Source organism: Sebastes umbrosus, chromosome 17, assembly GCF_015220745.1.
Source record: "Sebastes umbrosus isolate fSebUmb1 chromosome 17, fSebUmb1.pri, whole genome shotgun sequence".
Classification (NCBI taxonomy): Eukaryota; Metazoa; Chordata; class Actinopteri; order Perciformes; family Sebastidae; genus Sebastes; species Sebastes umbrosus.
The window spans coordinates 8,889,692-8,911,625 of NC_051285.1; the positions used below are offsets into that span (position 1 = coordinate 8,889,692).

Genomic DNA, 21,934 nt, shown 5'->3' on the forward strand with positions numbered 1-21,934 from the left:
CCCCTCCATCTTTTTTATCCTGCATGGAGGAGCATTACGCACACTTACATTCACACTGACCCACACATACAGTGAACACAAGTATAATTAGCAAATTATGATGGCATCCTACTGGGTAGTTGTTAAAGCTGCAGCGGGTAAAAAATTGTTTTTTAATCCCGATTCACAGAAAGACTGGAAGAGAAAGAGCATCAATGGCCACTAGTTAAAGGACTACTCCACCAATTTTACACATTATGGTCAGCTTACTAGTCACAGGGAGTACTACTCAGCCTGTCTTCTGTAGATCCGCAAGAGCTTTGTCAGGTCTGAGAAAATAACCCTGATGATGTCAAAGTGATGTCATCAGGGTTATCTCAGTAGCTAGTTTCAAGTCTTCTTCAATACAGCATGATGTTCATTTAGTAAATTATGGTCCCATTTAGAGTCAAATAGACCATAAAGCAGGGGATGCTTTAGGGCGTGGCTACCTTGTGATTGACAGGTCGCTACCACGGCGTTGTCTGGTCTGGGAGTTGTCCGTGTTTTCGTCTTAGAACTTTAACCCTTTCACAGTGTGTTTTCAGTTCATGAAAGTTAATTATAACATTTTTGGTTGCATAAATATATCTTATTCAGCATTCGGTTGTACTTAGCTCCACCCTCTCGTGTCACTTCTGGTTGCAAAAAAACAAGATAGCGACGGACAAACTGCCAAATTCGAGGCTTTAAAACAGCATCCCACAATGGGTGACCACATCTACTTCTTATATACAGTCTATGACCTCAGCCTGCTCTTGGAAACTTAACATTTTTCAACAGAAAGACAACGTTACATACTGGCTGTTTACCATGGTACAACACGGAAATGCTGTTGAGTTGCATTATGGGAAATGTAGTATTAGAAACTGAGGATATCTCAGCCCCTGCTGCTTTGATGTTGACCGTCTTTTTAAAATCTGTCTCTTTCAAGTCCAACAAGTTTTTGTAAATGCATGACTAAATTGCTCGAGTAGCCCTATTTTTCCTTTACAGATTCGTCCCATTACTCAAATGCTGGTGTGTTACTGTATATTGCTTTTTTCAGAGAAAAAGAGAAAACAAAATCTCCTAAGCATGAAAATCAAAACCTTCACCTAATTATGGCAGTGAGAGTAAGCTGCCCTCACTAGTGTCACTGTAGATCATTTTCCTTCATAGTGATCACACTTTAGTAAACATGACCATGCTAATTCAGTATGATTGCTGGGTATTAAAGTGAATATTTACCAGTTTGCTTTTCCATTTGGGGCCACCAAGGTGCTTAGTCTGCTGGTGCAGCTTTGATGACCCGACAGAGTGTGTTTTCTGCATCCTTGATCTGTCTGCCCCCTGTCTGTCTGTCACTGTCAGCTGCTTAATGTGGTCTGCAGAGGTAGCACGCCTGCAAACTTGAAGTGTGTTGTTGACGCATTCTCCGAGGGCCTGGGAATGCTGAGGTAATGCCTTACTGCCTCACTGCCATGAAAGGACATGTCAGCATGCAGGCGCTGCGTCCTCTTGTAGCCAAAGGCGGGAGGAAAACAATCAGTGGATATTCATTTACAGGAAAAAATATATACATTTTTAAAACCTCCCAATATGTGAAATTTGTGATTGTAGAGAAAAGTTCAGGGTGAGAGGGTTGTAGAAAACGCACGTATGCACACACATTAAAAGCATCGACACAAACAGATATTTGATATAATAAAACTTTAACAACTGACAAACTATCAAATGTCTCATTTACAAAACAAATAATTTGAAATCTTTACAATAAACACTTTATATAAACCTCAGCATATGTTATTAATCACAAGGTTAAAGGGACAGTGTGTAGGATTTGGTGGCATCTAGTGGTGTGGTTGCACATTGCAACCAACTGAGTACCCCTACGCTCACTCCTCCCTTTCCAAGACTGCGGTAACGTGAACCGCCAAGTGCAAAACCTCGGTAACGCCAGTCGCCTCGCTCAGAGGCCATCCTTACCGTAATAACACTACTTTAGGAGCCACGGAAGTCAGACGGCGGCTGGCGGTAGCACGGTTTTGCACTCTGTGGCTCACGTTACCGCAGTTTCACAAGCATGTCAGAAAACTAAGGTGGCCTTCAGGCAACCTAAAAACGCGAAAGGTTCTCTAGAGCCAGTGTTTGGTTTGTCCATTCTGGGCTACTGTTGAAACATGCCGCTCCCTATGTAGATATGAAGGGCTCATTCTAAGCTAACGAAAACACAACCATTCTTAGTTTCAGGTGATAATACACTAATGAAAACATAGTTATGAATATTATATTCCATTTCTGTTAATAAATGCCCCGAACTAAAGTAAAAAGAGAGATGAGGTACTGTCAACATAATACACACTGAATCTTCTATGTTGTAAATTTATATCTTTCTTGAAAACAATGAAAAGCATGTACTGAATGAGAGAATGATTTTCCAGTTGATGGTAGTACACACACACACACACACACACATAGACAGGCACACCCTCAGTCACATGCAGGTCTCTGAACCTCATTATGGGTGCATTAGTGCAGAGGAGGGGAGTGGTGGAGGAAACGACCGGCGGAGTGGAGGGGGATCCACTTTAGGTCCAAACAATAGAGACACATGGTCGGGTGGGGGCATGCAGAGAGCGCGCGTGTGTGTGTGTGTGTGTGTCGTGGTGAGTGGACATGTGGGGTGTGTAATGTGGTGGGCAGACTCTGTGACAGCTGCTACACCATTTTGCCCCTCCTCTGTGTTCAGAAAAACAAAAATCTCTAGGTAATTATTGGTAAAGATTTACTGTTTAATCTTGTATTTTTATATAATATTTCTATTTAAACAAAAAAAAAGGGTTCCTGAATTTATTTAGGAGTCATTTAAATGCATGTTATCTAAACAGATGTGCTTGTGTTTATGAAATATGTAGAGCTGCCCCCTCTTACGATTAATCGATCCTTTTGTTCTTAGTCATCTAAGGTTTCTTTTGTCAATTAGTGGAAGGAAATATGTTAAAAAGCCTTTATTAGTTTTATATTTATTAGCCTTTATAGTGGCTAAATCATTAAAAAAAAAGCTTCATCTTCGTCAGGGCTTAAAACAAACAAAGCCCAATGGGTTTATTTATTAATTGAATCTATTCATTCTGTGTATGTCCGTATGGTGAACAGTATTACAATGGTGCAATACGATTTTAAAGTAGCCAAATAATTTCAGTACCTAATGTTGATAATGAGGATGACAATAACGAGTATAATGATGGTGATTATTGGCTATACAGTGCCACACATGCTCTTCTAATCAATAAATCATGACTGACCTTCTACTCTGATTAATTAACTCCTTTGTGATTTTGGCAGTGATACACAGATACAGAATAGACCACAGACTGGTGAGTTTTAAATCAGAATCAGGTTGATTTCGCTAGGTCCACACATACATATAATTTGACTCCGGTTTTTATGCAGCTCTCTCAATGTACTTACTCAGAATAGAAATAACAGAATAATAGAATACAATAATAAAAATAAAATAAAATAAAATAAAATGTCTACATGTAAGTCAAGTGTTCAGGAGTTGTAAACAATACAAATAGTGCAAAGAAATAAATACTGGATGGATATACATGAACTAGATGATTATGTACAGCATGTACATGTGGAGATGTGTATATACTGTATGTACACTGAGTAGGAATTATATTTACAGTGAAAGGTACGTACATATTATTATATTTACAGTACATAAAGTTACATATGATATGTACATATTACAGAAATGTGCATTAAAGATTGTAAATTATAATCTAAAAATGTGCAATAATGTGCATTAAAGACTGTAAATTATAATCTAAAAATGTGCAACATTGTGCATTAAAAACTGTAAATTATAATCTATCAATGTGCATTAAAGACTGTAAATTATCATTTAAAAATATGCAACAATGTGCATTAAAGACTGTAAATTATGATCTAAAAATGTGCACTAAAGAGTGTTAATATATTCTAAAAATGTGCAACAATGTGTATTAAAGACTGTAAATTATGATCTAAAAATATGCATTAAAGACTTTAAATCATAATCTAAAAATGTGCAAAAAGGGCATTAAAGACTAAATTATAATCTAAAAATGTGCAACAATGTGCATTAAAGACTGTAAATTATGATCTAAAAATGTGCACTAAAGAGTGTAAATCATAATCTAAAAATGTGCACTAAAGACTGTAAATTATAATTTAAAAATGTGCACTAAAGAGTGTAAATATAATATAAAAATGTGCACTAAAGACTGTAAATTATGATCCAAAAATGTGCATTAAAGACTGTAAATTATAATAATCTATAACAGCAGCAGGGGCGTATATTTGGTGTTAAAGGGTTATTGACATTGTTCGACTGATTGAAGTGCTCATCAGAGTCCTGAGGGTAGAAACTGTCCTTGTCTGTCTTGTTGTGTCTTGTCAACCAGCTCAGATACATTTTTATAAGCTGTATATATGTGCAAGGAAATATGCAAGACAGCTCAGTAATGCAGACAGCTGAGCTTGTTCAGCAGCTGCTCCACTGCGCCCTCCGGTGGAAAGATTGCGACACTGCAGTCTTTTTTTTTCCAAATGGAGCTGTGGAGTGGAGGGAGGGGCTGTGGAGTGAGCACACAGAGAGAGCCGCTCCTATAGCTCTCAGTCTGCGAGCCACTTTACCACCGCACTGACACAGTGGCCACCATTCCCTGAAGCTCCCATCCAGGCGAGGGCCGCTGCAGCATCCGTAAAAAAAAGAGGGAATACCTGCTTTTCACAGCTTCATTTTGAAAGGTGGAATCGAAAGCAACATGTATAACCAAGGAAAAAAGAACATCCCAAAGATCACAGTGAGTAAAAAAAGAGTTATTTATGCTTCAACTGTGCTGTGGGAACTTTGATGCCTGCTGTTTGCAAAATAACCATAAAACCACCATGCATGCAGCACGACTCGAGGCTTCTTCTTTTCCTATTTGTCTATTAGACCTGACCAGCTGGAAAAAATACGCACTATGAAAATGCAGGCATGCCCGGCTGCCATAGTGACAGCCAGGCAGAGAGATGAGGCGTTTTCTTAAAGGTGTCCTGCATCTTCTTTGTTGAGGAGCTCCATGCTGTGTGGCTCAGCCGGCTCGCCCATAAAAAAACCCCCCACTGTAGGGACTTTGTGCTGTCTGCAGGGCATAGATGATGGCTTTATGATGATCATATTTAATAATGATTTATAAATATAGTTTGGTGCCATTTATTTATAATATTGCATTAATGTGCTTTACATGCACATCTATTCCCCCATGCACACCCTTTTATATTTAGCACAAAAAAATATCATTGTGATGCTTTTTCCATGATTAAAATCACCTTTTATCCATTTTGACATGAATGTGTTCAGCCCTTTCTCTCTCAAAGGGCCTTATTGATCTCTATGTATGGGAGGATCCATCGCACAGTGATGTGCAGACTCATTTTTAAGTGAGCTTTTCTCTGCCATTTTAATAATAATAATAATAATAATAATAATAATAATAATAATAAATTTTATTTACACAGATAAAATGATCATAAAATCAAGGACATCATACAAATATAAAATATACAATATTATTATTATAGCATTTTTGATGCTTTTAGTGATATATTTCAAAGTGGGCCTAATTATATTGTCCTGTGGCTATTAGTTGGCAAACAATTGAACAAAAGTGAGTACATTTTATTTTTTTTGTGCAATTTTTGTGCATCATGTCATTATTTCCACAAAGAGTGTTATTTATTCTTATTACTATTACTATTAATATTAAGGATTTAAATGTGTCCCCTTGCAGACATGAGCTACTGTTCATGTTGCAGGCTGGTTGGTGCTGCAGAGGAGAGTGGAGAGGAGGAGAAAAGAGAGGTTGGGTGGGGGGGAAAACCCACGCCCATTGGTGATGAGCTGTGATTAGCTGGCCTTGTAACAGGGCCGCTTGTACTCCTGCATCATGGGAAGGAGAAGGATTCAGGGCTCCAGTCAGAGCATCGAGGGTTGGAGGTTGAATGCAGTTCAGGCTGGTGTTACGCAGCCAGCCAGCTGGGTTGCTGGTGTGTGTTACAACTGCAGAGAAAAACCTCTCCCTCTCTCCTTCTGTCTGTGTGTGAAAACGCCTTCCTTCCAGTCCTCATTGTTGCAGCTCACAGGCTGCAGTCAGGGGTGTGTTGCTCGGCTGTGGGAGACACAGCCTTTGTCTCGTCTCCTCAGCTGATAATACACCCAAAGGGCTGCTTTTAAGGGAGACGACTTTGGCCCTGCAGAGTTCTTGTATATTCTGCATCTGAGCTCTTGGTGTCATTACCCTTAAAGTAGGGCATGCCTCTATAATATGCTAAAGTGGGCCAGAATTTTCCATGGCATGTTTTGCATGGTCATTATAGGGATGGGCATTTTAATGCTACCAACCCCCCACAGAGAGGTTGTGTGTTTCTTTTCCTTTACCTTTCCTTTATGGTTGAAATTTGGTGTTAAACTCGCAAACGACATGATATATTTACGTCACCCATATCCACAGATAAAATCAGTTAGTGATGCTGCAACAGAGAGCACTAGACTCACCCAGATACGATCTGTCTGCTCTCTTCATAGTTTAATACTGAGGCAGGAAATCAAGAGTTTGATGGCCTCGAGATGTATACGCCATCTGGGTTACAGAAGTTGAATTTTTCAGTTGGGAGATTGTTGTAATCCTCAAAGACAAGCTCCATTCAGTTGAAACCAACATGTTAATCAGCTGTAACCACAGTATAAAGTATCTCATTGATGTCTTTGACCAAGAGCAGAGATAAAGTGGCTTCACACCACTTCAGTTCACAACTAATTCATTGGTTTTCAAACATGATGCAATGAAGAAGCACTGTATTCACCACTTAAATCAGTATTTGCTTTTAACATATCACGGTAGCAGTCTTTTTCCCAACGTATCAAAGTTATAATCCTTTAATTCATTGTTGATTTGGCGACACCTGTGGTTACTGGTGGTAGTGGCAAGTGTGTTTTAATAATACAGGACACAGTTAGTATCACGATACCAGACAATCGGAGATCTCCACCTTCAGCGTTTAGAGACTGGAAATGATACCTGTATCAACCACTAGGGACAGCAAACATGCTTGGCTACTCAGAAATACAACAGAACAATGCACATATTGGTTTACAGTTCATAGACTGTATATAAAGATGGACGACGCGTCTCCACTTCCTCTCACTGTACAGAAGTGAAGCCAAAATATCCATCTTCAGACATCATTCGGAGCCAGAGTCTGCGCAGTAGTGATCGGACGGTGGAGCCGCGGTATCGATGTCCCGCCCACACACCACCGCCTGAGCCAATCACGAGCCGAGCACGGCTGCGGCTTGTTAGTGTGAGCCATCTAGTTGCTACGTTAGCACCAAGGTGGCTGTTTGGCTTGAAAGACGCAACTAAATATACATACAACAACATGATATCTCTATAACTACATTTATGATCAAACCGACACCCGTTCTATTACACAGACTTGTGACGGTTATGGAAAGTTAAAGTTACATCTCCTCTCTCGTAGAATTCCCGAGCCTCCCGCTCTGCAATTACTTCACTGAGAGCAGCTGTCAATCATGACATCTCGCCACATTTTTTATAGCATCAAATAACTAATTAAAACCAAACTTATCAGAAAAATGAACACTTGAACATACATTAGTGTGATAAGAACTCCCTAAAATGACAGAAACAATCTTTGGGGAAAAATGTATTTGAGGTGTACTTTGACTTTTTAGTTTTGCTCATGTCCCATCCACTAACATGGAGGGGGCGGGCTTTATGAGCTATACTGCAGCCAGCCACCAGGGGGCGATCCAGATTTGGCTTCACTTTTGGGGACAACTGTGAATCTGTTATCCTGAAGACATAAACACAGTGATGGTGTAATATTGGTGACATTAACCTGAGAGATCTATCATCAGTTGGAGCAGGAATACTCTACCAGTCTGACCATAAGATGCCAACCACATGTAAGTGGTTCTGAATAGTTCCATCTTGCTCCATTGCTGGTCATCAACTTTACCAGTATTAATAAGAATCCACACTCACTTAATTTACTAAGTAAAATGTATAGTTTTGAACAGCCATACCAGAGTGAAGAGCTCTGTAAGTGGACAAACAATAAGTGCTGATGTCATAAATCATCTAGATCACTGCCACCAACAGCCTTATTATCAGCTCATAACCCTCCCAGACTCTCCTTCTGTATTTCCAGTTCTATTCCAGCTGTTTTCTGTGCGTCTACTCCCCGCCAGTGGCTCTGTCAGATTTCTAGGTGTGGTTCTTCCCTTCCCTCATACCCACTCACAGCAGCCTCAGTGTTGTTCCAGGCCGGTACATGTCATCAATAATCCCCTCCAGCTGGAACGAGCATCTGTGGGCATGAAACAGTGCCGGCAGACGGCGGGAAATGAAAACCCGTTCCCCTCTTGCTGACGCACCACAAAACAGGACTCCTCCGTCGCACCAGAGTGTGCCATCACCACCACCGCGCAGGGCTGCAGCAAAAAGTGGGCAAACAAAACACCCCGAGGCCGCCCAGGCGTTGCCGTGCGACTCACCATGGCGACCGACATACAGTTGCGACGGCAGGAAAAATACAACCCCTGTTTGGTTTGTCGTGTGCATGGGGATGTGACTTCGACACACACTTCAGTCACACACTTCTCAGACTTCTTGACTGAGAGAGTTTATTTTTCAACCTGTTTTGGCTCAATCGGATCCATATTGAGTTTTTTTTTGTCGCCGTGGTTACACGACTACAGCCTATCGCAAGCACAACAATCCAGACAAGCAGGATCTCTCTGCGACCGTGGCTGACAGGAGCTATTAATTTAGATTGATACGTCTCATTGTTTTCACTTTTCCAGAATGTGAAAATAATCCTGTGCAGTTTGGGGTGAAGAGTAAATATTTTTTTGCGCGCTAGGCAACAGGGCTGAAGCAGAGGAACTGGTGTGCATGTGCATTCAGGATGACTTCCCTCTTCCACTGGTCCCTGCCTGCCTCCCACACAAGGGGCTCTGTCACAGCTAATGGAGGTCTCCTTTCACAGCCCCTTTGGCCTTTTTTCGTACCATTCCCATTTATTAACCACGGAGAATTGGCTACTAGTAATTTGCATCCCAGTTTATGAGCTTCTCCCTCGAGTCTGCTGGAAGTGGAAAAAAGTTGTCAGTGCATATCAGCGTAGTAGTACAAAAATAACATCCTGTCGTCTATTTCTGATCACCCCTGCTGCCTTGTGTAACAGAAAATGACAGTTTCCTGTGCTGCGAGAGGCGCTTTATTTTCAGTGCTTTGTTTTTTTCTTCAGAGTGGAATGATGAGATATTTTTTTCCCACCTGAACTTCACTTTGTTGCCAGACATTTAATAGATGAGCTTGTCAGCACTAGAGGGAGGACACAGTTGTGGAAGGTAAAAAAGAGCTTTAATTATTTTTTTTTTCCAATGACTTCCAAATTTAGATCAGAGGAGGAGTAAAGCAGATGGAAGCACATAGTTTCCTAAATCACATCTAGTATCAGTTTAGATTAATGACAGGCGTTAGTATACTCCAGCAACTTGGACCAGATCTTTTTTTATAAACATGTGTGGTTGACCTCAGTCGTGATTGCGTGATGTGTGTTAAAGCTAATCCTCCTCCCAACTGTCTGAATTGGTCGAAACACCAAATCCTCCACTGTTTACCCAGCAACCGCCAATAGTAGGTCACAGTCACGCACGCATGTAAACAAGCATGGAAGTGAAGATGAGTCCATGTTTCCACCCCACTCAGGGTTTAGATCAACTGAAATGCGTCGCTTCATTGGATCTTTGGTGAAACATCATTAGATATTTTTAATTATTTCACTCTCCAGCTGTGCAGGTTATGTGTTTTGCCACCTCAATTTGTACTGCACAGTTTTTTTTATAGGCCAATAACAGCTAAGCTTAGTGCACTATCCTGTCCTTGACCAAAGAAATTCTTAGTTGACTGCCACGTATACGATTTTGTGAGTTAGTTAACCACCTATATAGCTAGTTACCTAATGTCTCTATAGTCGATACATTGTCTGTTTCTGGCGAATAAACGTGTACTGCACAAACTACAATGACTACAGTGTATAGATCATCCAGTAAGATAATTTTTCCTTCCTTCCAAAAACTGGGCGCTGTAACAGAGACGTGATTGACAAACGAGGACATGGTCAGTGACCCTGGAAGGTCAGAGCCAATCAGAATCAACATCAACAGCACCATTGTTGTCTTAACCCTTTAAGCTAATATGAATCTGTGTGGTCTAATATAATTATGTTGTAGATTAAAGTCGAGAGACATAATATAAAAAAATGGAAAAAAATAGATACAAATTGTGTCAAGGCACTTTGAGGAAACCCGGTTGAGATGAGATTACAAAAAATGGGGTGATTCAAGCTTCATAGTTTCAAATCATAGCATTTAAACAAATATAAGATTTGAACAAAACAAATTGTAGCAAAGACTTTCTTTTGTTGGGTTTTCTGGTACATGTAGGCAGGATGCCAGCCACACAGTGTACAAACTATTAACTGGATCTCTTTAGAACCAGATAGATGTGTATATACATGAAGGCTGTTCAGTCTGGTTGTACCTCTACTCTACATGCTCTGCGGTTGTTCTTCACCACTGTAGCTGCTTATTCTGGGAAACCCATAAATTACTATTTTTGGTCAATGTCTGGTCAATGGGTTCGTCCCAGTTTGAGAGTTACCTCTTCCAGTTCAAATCTGTGACGATGATCCAATCTTCTAATATTTTCTTGTTCAACACAGGCCATTTTGGTAGAATATGACAATGGAATAGACGTTTTACTGGCGTCCGGTAGTAGGCGGAAGCGTAGCTTTGCTGCTGGCGGCTGATGTTGCAATGGAACAAACAATTGACTTTCACTTTGGCAACATACAGTATGTTCTTTGTTTTATAGACCAAACAATTAATCGATTAATTGATTAATTCGTTAGTTGCAGCCCTTTGTTTGTCTAAAGTTCCATAAAAATCCAACTAGTGGGAGAAGCTGGACACTCTATGAAATTCCGATCAGTGGCCTCTGAAATACTGCGTCTTGAACAGGCAGACAATGACTGATGTGTATCCCTGGTCCTGATTTTATTATGGGAGTTTTAAAACAAGGTAGGGAATATGAAAATCAATGTCCAACAAGGATTCAGGAAGAAGTGTGGGCAAGAATCAACTGAAATCAATACCCATTATGGTTGGCGACATTACCAAGCGGAGTTGAATTTCATTCTTGCCAGCCCGTCCTCATTCCCAGGGCATCAGATACTGACGCTTGTCACGCCTCTTGGCTTGTGACACCAACGCACAAAGCACCCTTTAGCGTCTGTATGAGATGCACCGTGCTTTCAAGTAACTACACTGGTAATCTCTATAAACAGATTCTGAATATGCATATTATGTATATATTCATGTGAAGAATCATAGGCAACGGGACAAGATTTTGGTGTTGGAAGCGTTTTGCTTTCCGTTTGTAGTCCGAGTCCAATCATGGTCGAGCAGGATTTGGTTGAATGCAGGTAAACAGTCCGTGCGGAGAGCGAAAGAGGCAGAATTTGGCCGAAATGCAATCTGGGAACCCACCGGCTATCGTCTGACGATGATTTAGCTTTTTATTGGTTTAAAATGAGCTTGTAAACTGGCTACTTATGGAACAATCTGGTCGTACACATTGTCCAACAAACACAGGGCTTCCATCCAGGAGACCGCTGTTTGAGTCCTGTGTGAAACCAACAATGTGTTAGGTTAGGTTGGTTAGGTTAACCACATAATAGCACACATGGTTTGACTCACACAATGGGAAGAATCAGGAAGAAATTTCTTATAATGTGAAATTGTAAAAAACGTAATGAAGTGAAGTTGATAGGAGGTTTTCCGGGTGCTATGGTTGGCTCGGGTGCTTACCCACAATACCCCCCACTCACCACTTGCCACGTGTCATATCCCCCTTCTATCCCTCGTTTCCTTTTATTAATAACAAAATAATGCTGAGAAATCATTTTTGAAAAGAAATGACAGAATCCTGGATACGTCCTGAAACAATAAACAGTCTTCTGGCACTCATTGACTACATAACCGTGGCAACGTTGGGAAACAACATGCTGTCACTTCTTATGTTTTCTATTGAATGTTGGAAGTCTAACATATTGCTGTTTGTGGTTCGAATGACATGAGCGCTGGGAAATGTGGCGGCCTGTTTGTCATATATTCCATGAAAGAGCCACAATAAATGCTCGGTCTGCATTTAGATTTATGAAGTGGGAATAAGAAGCGTTAATGAGGAACTGCTCTTTCAGATTATGTGTCTTCGAAAAAAGCATGACAGTTTGGTCACCCATACTGCCTTGCCAAAGAGTACTGCCACTTACAGTTACGTAAATCATGTGTTCTTGAAATTCTTTGACAGTTAACATCTAGTTTTGTAAATAACCCAAGGCTAGTAGCAAATACAGTTGACACACTCATAGTGATAAATTATGTATGTGACTGGCAGATGCACTAACTGAGGAATTCTGAAATCAGCAGATTGACAGTTGCTGTGGTTTTAATGGAATTGTTATTGATTGGCAAATGATTGCGGTCTCTTGCATGCTGTTAGGCGAGTGGGGAGGAACTGCCAAAGGGGGAATATGTGTGTGTGAGAGAGACTGCTGAAGCACTTCAGTAAGGCACCCATGCATGAGGGCACACCCCTCGCTGCAGTATTATAAATCAGATAAAAAAGTCTTTACTCGTCTGATGCAGTCATTGCAGCCCTTGATTGTTTTTTTTTAGATCTGTCCTCGACCAAAGAAATTCTTAGTTGACTCACACTCGTACGATTTTGTCGACTAATTTGATTTAATTTGAGTTTCTCCACAAAGAATCACACAAAAGCAACACTTTAAATCTTGTGTTTGCAACAATTCTTCAAAACTAAGAAGCTGGAAACAGTGAATTCTGGTTATATTTGCTTTGTAAATTACTTAATCACTATACTTTTCAAATGTAGGTCATTTCTTCTTAGTATTGTCATTTTATGGATTTTAAGGTGCTGACTTTGATCATATCCATTTTATCCACATCAGGCTTACGATCATATTAAAGTGTTTTTTTATGAAAGAGGTGAAATGAAGTCAGGAGTAAACACTCCCTATTCCAGCTCAGAACCAGATTATGAAGGAGCAGTCTCTGAGCTAATGAGCAACAGTTTTAGGGTATGATCTGCGCTCCAGCCGCTGATGACTGTGTGTTGTAATGTGTTGCTTTCAGGGTGTGGTTTCCAAGGAAAGCTCTGGGCTCTGTTACACACTCCTCCATCACCATCTACATCACACACACACCAATATACAAAGACACAAGAACACACACACACACATTAAGTGTGTGATTATGAGCTCAGCAGATATGGAGCTTGTATCAATTGAGCTACATACAAAACCGTATTATGTTTTTTTTCTCCTCCTTTTTTTCCTGTTGTGTGAGGGAGTGGCTGCAGTTCATTATAGTGATGAAACACTGGGTCCACAGCCAGGGGTGTAAATCACTGCACACATGTGCTGTTGGGAAAATAATGTGGAAGTCTGTCCTTCTCAGCAGAGCGAGGAACTGCCATCTTATAGAATGTGAATGTATTACTGAATCTATACTTGTTCAGGGTACAACCTAATATCATCAGTTTTTTAATGTCATAAAGGTTGAGGCTTGCCGTTTCACACCAAGCACCGATTTTCGTCCAAAACATTTGCGTGAGAGAGAATTGACAGACCGAGAGATGGCGGAGGATTTGGTGTCCAAACGAAAAGCAAACGCTCCTATTTGGCAATATTTCAGATTTAAACCAAATGCTATAAGGGAACCAAACCGTTATTGAGGCAATCGCCGCGATGAGGACAGAGTGGTCGTCATCTTTTCTTGTAAAATGTCTGGTGTAATCGGTAACAACGGTGTTGTCACAAGTTTATTAACCAGTGGGAAAATGTCCTCACCGTCACATCCCTAGACTGCATCACCCTGAAGGGGTTTATTTCACAACAACGACCGACTCGCTGTACATTATTACTCACACGACCCTGCGGAACATTCGTGCGAGGAAAAAAATATGAAGACGGACCTCGATTTCAGCGGATTTCCACCTGCAGAAATATATGTTCGACCAATGAAATCCTTTGTTCCAACTGATCGCCGTCATTCTGCATAATAATTAGCCACGTGCCTCTGTCATACGACAAACAGGACTACCTCAACAACCAAATAACGGACAATATATGGCTTTAGATCGCCCAGCAGCTGGGATATGATGAAGATGGTAATGTCGCTGATATGCACTTGCTAATGTTATATGTTGGTCACAGAACGTCGCTGGCCACAACAGCTAACGTTAGTATCAAATTTGGGGTCTGATTAATTTATGTATTGTGTAGTTAGCCCCTTAGACATTCTCTGTCTGGATAGGTTTTTGTTGTGTGGAGGGGACACGGCACTATTTAGGAGGAAACTCAGAAAAACAGAGAATTACAGCATGGTTTCAGCCTATCTTCATGTGGCCAGTCGATTTACCGCCATCTTAAACAAACCGTGCCCACAGATCCCCAAACCGCCTCTACCAACTAACAACTCCCCTCTATCCATGTATTCTTCCATCCTGTTCGGCAGCCAGTTGTTCTCTGAAGTAGCTATCCAACAAGTCAGCAAAACCAGGCGCCCAGTCTCCCCTCCTTTCTAGTCCATCTCCCTGCAGTCAGCCGCGTCGCCATGGCAACGCCCTGCTAGATTCAGTCCGTGGTGCAGCGGCAGCAGCAGATTTGATGTCTGACTGTGTGGCGTCATGGCAACGCCCAGATCACACCACATCACGAAATGTAAGGTTGAAGGGTTTCTCAGATGTGAGGACGCTCTGTAGCTTCATTTTAGAGCACCGATCACATTCAGTGACAAGGATGCTGCCCTCAAATGATCAATAAGCAATATTGTCTTGTTTAATATATTATTTGGTCTGTTACATAAATGGATTAAACTGAGAAAACAGCATCCAGTTGCGTAACAAAATCTGGATAGACGTGGTTAAGATGTTAATCCATGATCAGTCCTTAAAAGCAGCTTCAGTTCTGCTTCCAACAGCAAAAATGTCAGCCTCCCAAATGTTACCACCATGACCGGTCCAGGGACGTTACAGTGAAAGCTGCCCTGTCTGTCATTATGAATACCGTCTTCTGAAATTAGATTTAATATTTATCATTATTACTTGGTAAAATGTGTATCTCAGATGAGGTAGCTGATTTTGTGAAACATACATGTGATCAAACTGGCACTCCCAGATACGGGTGGGGGGAAAAATCTATACAGCATAGTATCGTGATATTTTGTGCGGCAATATTGTATCAATACACTGACGTCAAGCATCAATCTTTTATTATATTAACCTCTTAACAATCCGACGGCCTGCTGGCGGACCCGGGCACTATTGTGTCTTTCAGAGGTTGTAGCAGGCTCAATCTTAAAGCTAGAGTGAAAATACTACTGTAGTATAATATGAAACTAAGAAAAAGGATGAAAACCTAAAAAATCAATTGGTACCAACCATTTCATACTAACTTGTCATGAAGAACGCTTAATAATGCTTCAAAGTAAATGTTATCTTTGCAAGCTGGAATGTAGCTATCATGATGACGTTTGACAAAGATGATGATCACAAGCATCACTTTATGCACCAGTAATCTTATATTAGTCACTGTATTAGATCAGTTTTAAATGGGCACACTGACCTCAGAGACGACAAGCGATAAAGAAAAGCAGTCTCACAAAAGCAGCACTTCAGTGTTTTAGACCATTTCCTGTTGAGTACGAGACAAACATCCTAACATTTGGTGTGGACTATAATGAAATTCATAACATTTTTAATTTAAAATAACTATGATAAGGTCAAAACGGTGACACTTATATGACAAATGTATGCAAAGTCAAGAGATGAAAGCTAAAATACCAAAGTTAACAGAATGATTTTCATGATGGTGCTGGATCATGCTTGCTTTTTTTTTTGATAGACTCATTTAACAACAATGTTGAGAAAATGCTGATGTAAACCCATTTAGTTTTGGTTTGTGGACCGCTGTTTCGAAGCCTCGAGTTTGTCATTTCGGCCGTCACCATCTTGGTTTTTGGCCATCGTCATTTTGGTTATTTATAACCATGTGACTCAAGAGGGTGGAGCTTAGTACAACCGAACGCTGAATAAGACATTTTAGGCGACCAAAAAGGTTATGATTAACTCCCATGAACTGAAAACACACTGTGAAAGGGTTAAAGTTGTAAGATGAAAACACGGATAACACCCAGACCGGACAACACCGTGGTAGAGACCTGTCAATCACAAGGTAGCCACGCCCTAAAGCATCCCCTGCTTTATGGTCTATCTGACTCTAAATGGGACCACAATTTAATAAATGAACATCATGCTGTATTGAAGAAGACTTGAAACTAGAGATTGAGACCATAAACGCATGTTTACAATGTTTACTGAGGTATTAAATCAAAGAAGTAGGGTCAGTTTCTCATAGACTTCTATACAATCAGACTTCTTTTTGCAACCAGAGGAGTCGCCCCCTGCTGGCTATTAGAAATAATGCAAGTTTAAGGCACTTCCTCATTGGCTTCACTTTTCAGACCCTGGAGTTGGTCCAGCACAAGACCACAGGGAGAGCTGGACAGGCAGACCCACAGGGTGGTCCATAGCTGTATGTGGTGTGTTTAAATGGGACAACACTGACAAACATGCCCTGTCTCTTCGTAGTCATGAATGAATGAAACATTGTTCATCTCCTCTGGGTGGAAAAAAGAAGGACATAATTTAACTACAGAGAAATAGAGCAGCATTGTCCAGCTCTAAATATACAACAGAAATGATCTAGCCTAGTAGATCGTCCTCTAATTAAACTTGCTTACTTGAGGATGCTTCAAGCCAAAGTGGGTCTTTTGTTGGAAGAGAGTTGCATTGAATCATAACATTTCTATTTCTCCTCCCTTTCTTCCCTTCCCTTTCTCTACAGAGCGACAGGCTTCTGATCAAAGGCGGGAGGATCGTGAATGATGACCAGTCCTTCCATGCCGACATCTACATGGAGGATGGCGTCATTAAGTAAGTCCTTCACTGTCCTCCTTTCTGCTCTGCTTTTATTCACTCCCATTTACTTTCATCCCCCCCACCCCCAACTCGCTCTCAGGCTCATCATCCATTTGCTATTTTTCACTCAAGTTGCTTGTATCTCATCTGTTCCCTCTCCCTCATGTTAAACTGAATCTTTCTTATGAGCGTGCAGGTCGCTTTTTCAGAAATGAACATGTTTTGATTTTGCAAAATGTATAATAAGACATCTTGATCATTCCATCAGATGGGGCGGCCAGGTGAATTTGAGTGAATGTTAAAGGGGAATTCAGGGGGCCAGTTGCATAAAGATAGACCTAGTCTTTATTTTAAATACAACTTTAAGTCAGACTTGCTATAGACACTTAAATCTAATACAATCTGTTGCATAAAGCTTCCCTATGAGTGACTAACTGACTTAGGGGCCCGTACATATGCCACGTTTTTTGCGAGCTCAAATCTATTGTTGTCAATGTAGACCTGCGGCAGGCACGCTCAAACGCAGGAGTGATGCAAGAGTGATGCCAGAGTGATGCTAGAGCAACGCATAAGCATTCCCAAGCACCTATTTTTCAGTTCGCGAGTATTTTACTGCTAAATTACTGCCACATCGTCATCGCGGTGCTCAGGTTTTGGTTGCTTAGTAACATATTAATGTGTTTAATTATGATTATAATCTGTAGAAGAAGGGGGAGGAGACGGGTTAACAAAACGTTTTTTGACCTTGAGACGGGTGACACCAGGTGTTGCATCACTCTCAGTGACACAAAGAAACTTTAAGTCAAGTGCAAATATTGCAGTCTAGGTTAACCCAAACTAAATATAGCAGTCTGATGAACTCTCCCGCCAGAATGAGTTATATGGAAACTTCGATGAATAAATGCATGAGCACAAGCTGCTTGATCAGGCACACAGTGTCCTGCTGAGAGTTTGTTCCATTGGGTCAAAGACAAGGTACGGTGGTAACAGCCAGTCTAGTCCACAAGTTTATGTGTATGAGCTTGTTTTTGTCCCACCAGTTTGGGTGAATTCCTCTCTCTGTGTCTCCCTGAATCAGTCTGTCCTCTCCGTCATTCTCTTCCCCCCCTCCCCGGTCCTTTTCTCACTTGATTTTCCAGTTACAGGCCTTTTGTCCCCCCTGCCCCTCTTAGCGAGGCAGCTCAGAGAGAGGCACCCATGGAAAGCCTGGTGTTGCATAATAAACACCCAGATGCCTGCTGGACCATTGGGCTGCTGGCACAACTCACAGAGACACTGGCTTCTGTCTGGCTGGCTTGTGTCCTCTATAAAATCTGAACAGCAGGGTTTTTTTTTTTTTAGCAGGGTTGAAATGTTGATGTGTTGTCATGGTCACAATGTGCTGCTTCAAGCGTGGCTGCTATTGTTTTTGGGCCAAAGTTAAAGTTAAATGAATAACTTTACATATTAAGAAATCGGCCACATCCTGCCGGCATTGCTTGCTTTAAGCATTTGTTGTTATCTTAATTTACTTGAAAGTGTATCAGCGTAATTTCAATGTAGTCACATCCCAGATTCAGACTCAATTCGTTGTGATATAGCACAAATCAGAGGTGTGGACTCGAGACACATGATTTGGACTGGAGTCAGACTTGAGTCATACATTTGATGACTCTAGACTCGACTTGACAGAATAAAAAAAGACGTGCAACTTGACGTGGATTTTAACACCAGTGACTCGTGACTTCACTTGGACTTGAGCCTTTTGACTTGACAATACTTGATACCTTGCGTTACTGAGCGGCAGTTGGCGCCAGTTACTCTGTTGTGAAGATGTCATCACATTTGGTGAAGAGCGCATTATGACTTGTTTAGGACTCAAAACTCAAAGTTTTAAGACTTGGGACTTGCCTGTCTTGACTCGGAACTTGAGTGCAAAGACTTGAGACTTACTTGTGACTTGCAAAACAATGACTTGGTTCCACCTCTGGCACAAATATTAATAGGCCCAGAAAAAAATAATTATTTTCTGCTGCCTAAACATCTTTTGTGAATGCAACATCAATAATGACAACATCCTCTTCCCCTCGACAGGCAGATCGGCGACAACCTGATCGTGCCCGGTGGGGTGAAGACCATCGAGGCCAACGGGAAGATGGTGATCCCCGGCGGCATCGACATCCACACCCACTTCCAGATGCCGTACCGCGGAACCACAACCGTGGACGACTTCGCTCAGGGATCTAAGGCTGCTCTCGCCGGGGGCACGACCATGATCGGTAAGGGCTGTAGGAAAAAGGTCGTAAACACAATAAAGTTGAGTTTTAGATACAGACTGAAGCTAAAAAGAGGGGGAAAAGGAAAGGAACAAAGGGCTGAGACCCGAACAAAGGAAAAGAGAAAGAGATGGGAAGCGGTTTTGGTCTGTTTTTGGGCAGCTCTCCAAAACAGGAACCATACAAAAGACTGAGTGTAAGGGGGCAGGATCGGGAAAGGGGGAGTGAAACACTGCTACCAGGGAAATACAGCACCGGTGTCTGTCAGCATGTACATCCACGGGGATGTATGTAGCGGACAGACAGACGCTATCACAGCTAACAGCTGCTAGGCACCACAGTCTCATTAATACCATTAACTTCTTTTGAGCTGGCCGCCACTCTGCTGCTTGTCTGCCAGTGTGTTTAAACGGACACATTCACTAACAGACGTGCTACTGTAGTAAGCTCTATTCATGGGGCTCCATTCATTGAGGGATTATAATCCGGTGGGTGTTGAGAGAAAGTGAAAACCTGCACTGTGTTGTGTATCTGCCCGTGTGTATTGTATACTCTATATGTCTGTCTGCACTAACAGACGATGTTGTGTTTGTGTGACGGTGAACAAAATAGTAGTTCAGATGGTTGGACATAGTAAACAACATTTTTTTTTTTTTTTTTTTGGTGACTGCTGTTTCCAGCTCTATCCTATTAAACATGCAAAGACCAGATAAGCAGATTGGCTCATCTTTAATGAGATAAAGTCGCCAGTCAGCTGGTGAGCCAGCAGGCGGTCTTATTTTATTACAGCTGAGTAAGATGAAGCGGGATATATTCTGAGCACGGGGATACTGTTGTGCATGATGGAGGATTTACTCTCTATGAATAATCTCAGTGAAAACAGACAATGAGGATGGATAATCACCTTACAGGCATGAACAAAGGAAAGCACGTTCTCTCTGTTTTTATATACACAGTAAATAATGCAATTATTAATCATAATTATTATTATTTTCAGTCGATTAATCTGTCGATTATTATCTATAAAATATCAGAAAATAGTGAAAAATTGTTGATCAAGATGACGTCCTCAAATGTCTTGTTTTGTTCACAACTCAAAGATAATCAGTTTACTGTCATAGAGGAGTAAAGAAACCAGAAAATATTCACATTTAAGAAGCTGGAATCAGAGAATATAGAATTTTTTTTCTTAAAAAATTACTCAAACCGATTAATCAATTTAGCAAAATAGTTGGCGAATAATTTTATAGTTGACAATTAATCGATTAATCGTTGCAGCTCTATTGAACATAATCATTATTAGCTTATCAATTACTACGATCTTGATGAATAGTAATAATACATTTTATGTATAGAGCGCTTTTCATGGAACTCAAGACACTTTACATAACCTAATAAAAAAATAATTGCTTTAAAATCTCTTTCAGCTACGATGGCCAGGTTTTTTCCTCATCCAAATTTCCACTAAATCTTCCTGGCAACACACTAAATGCTGTAACACAAGAACTTCCATATGTTTCAGTCACCCAACGTGTGGGTGGTCTCATTAGGGTTGTGTGCCAAACTCTAATCTAAAGAACTGATCGTGGCTACATAACCAAAAACAAAAGTCTGAAGGACGCCAGCACCCAGACACAGATGCCAAAAATGTAATGTGACATCTGACAAGGTCGGTCTCCATCAGCTGAGCGCAGCAGGAACTCAGACAGACAACTGATTATGCAAGAAAGTAGAAACACCGGCGGACAAATCCTGACATCACCCTGTCTGTCACCCTGTCTATTCATTTCACCTGCCACCTCTTCTCTCTGCATCCATCACCTTCTTCCTCTCATAAAACCCTTTTCTCCCTTCTCCTTCCCTCATCTCTTCATCCCTCTCTCCTCCAGTGGACCACGTGATCCCAGATCCCGGCTGCAGCCTGATGGAGGCCTACGACCAGTGGAGGCAGTGGGCCGATGAGAAGAGCTGCTGCGACTACTCCCTCCACGTGGACATCACCCACTGGAACGACAGCGTGAAGCAGGAAGTGGATACCCTCATCAAGGAGAAAGGTAACATAACATCTACTCACTATTACTACTATTACTTCTTACCTCTTGCGATATGTTATCGATACACTGGCGCCAGATCAAGTCAGTGTGTGTGTGTGTGTGTGTGTGTGTATGTGTGTGTGTGTATTAAAGAGGCACTTAGCTAAGACTCTATGCACTTTGTTGTACATTGTTTCATCTCAGTTGTCAGATTCTGTGAAACTGACACCACAATGCAGTGAATAAATACATGATTCCTGCTTTTTGCCTTTTTAGGGGTATATTTTCTTCTTCAGTTACTCAGATATCATGATGTATCGTAGATGTTTGACCTGCAATGTATCGAGTATCGCAGAATCGCAGAATTGTGATACCATTGTTATCGTGATAGTATCGTATCTTGAGTTACTCTGTGATTGCCACCCCTACTGTATAGTAGCTGTCCTAATACTAG

General features: G+C 41.1%; 1 protein-coding gene across 3 annotated transcripts in view; it reads left to right on the forward strand.

The window, feature by feature from the left end:
* Window positions 1–21,934, forward strand: part of dpysl3 (dihydropyrimidinase like 3) — a 52,375-nt gene that overhangs the window by 8,088 nt on the left and 22,353 nt on the right. For 2 of the 3 annotated variants that reach the window (XM_037748232.1, XM_037748233.1), the window contains exons 3-5: window positions 17,119–17,207; window positions 19,266–19,450; window positions 21,337–21,501. In XM_037748232.1, the coding sequence (XP_037604160.1) occupies window positions 17,119–17,207; window positions 19,266–19,450; window positions 21,337–21,501 (439 nt within the window). Of the gene's footprint in view, window positions 1–4,661; window positions 4,857–17,118; window positions 17,208–19,265; window positions 19,451–21,336; window positions 21,502–21,934 lie in introns of those variants that run through there. The other variant, XM_037748234.1, reaches the window with a different exon arrangement.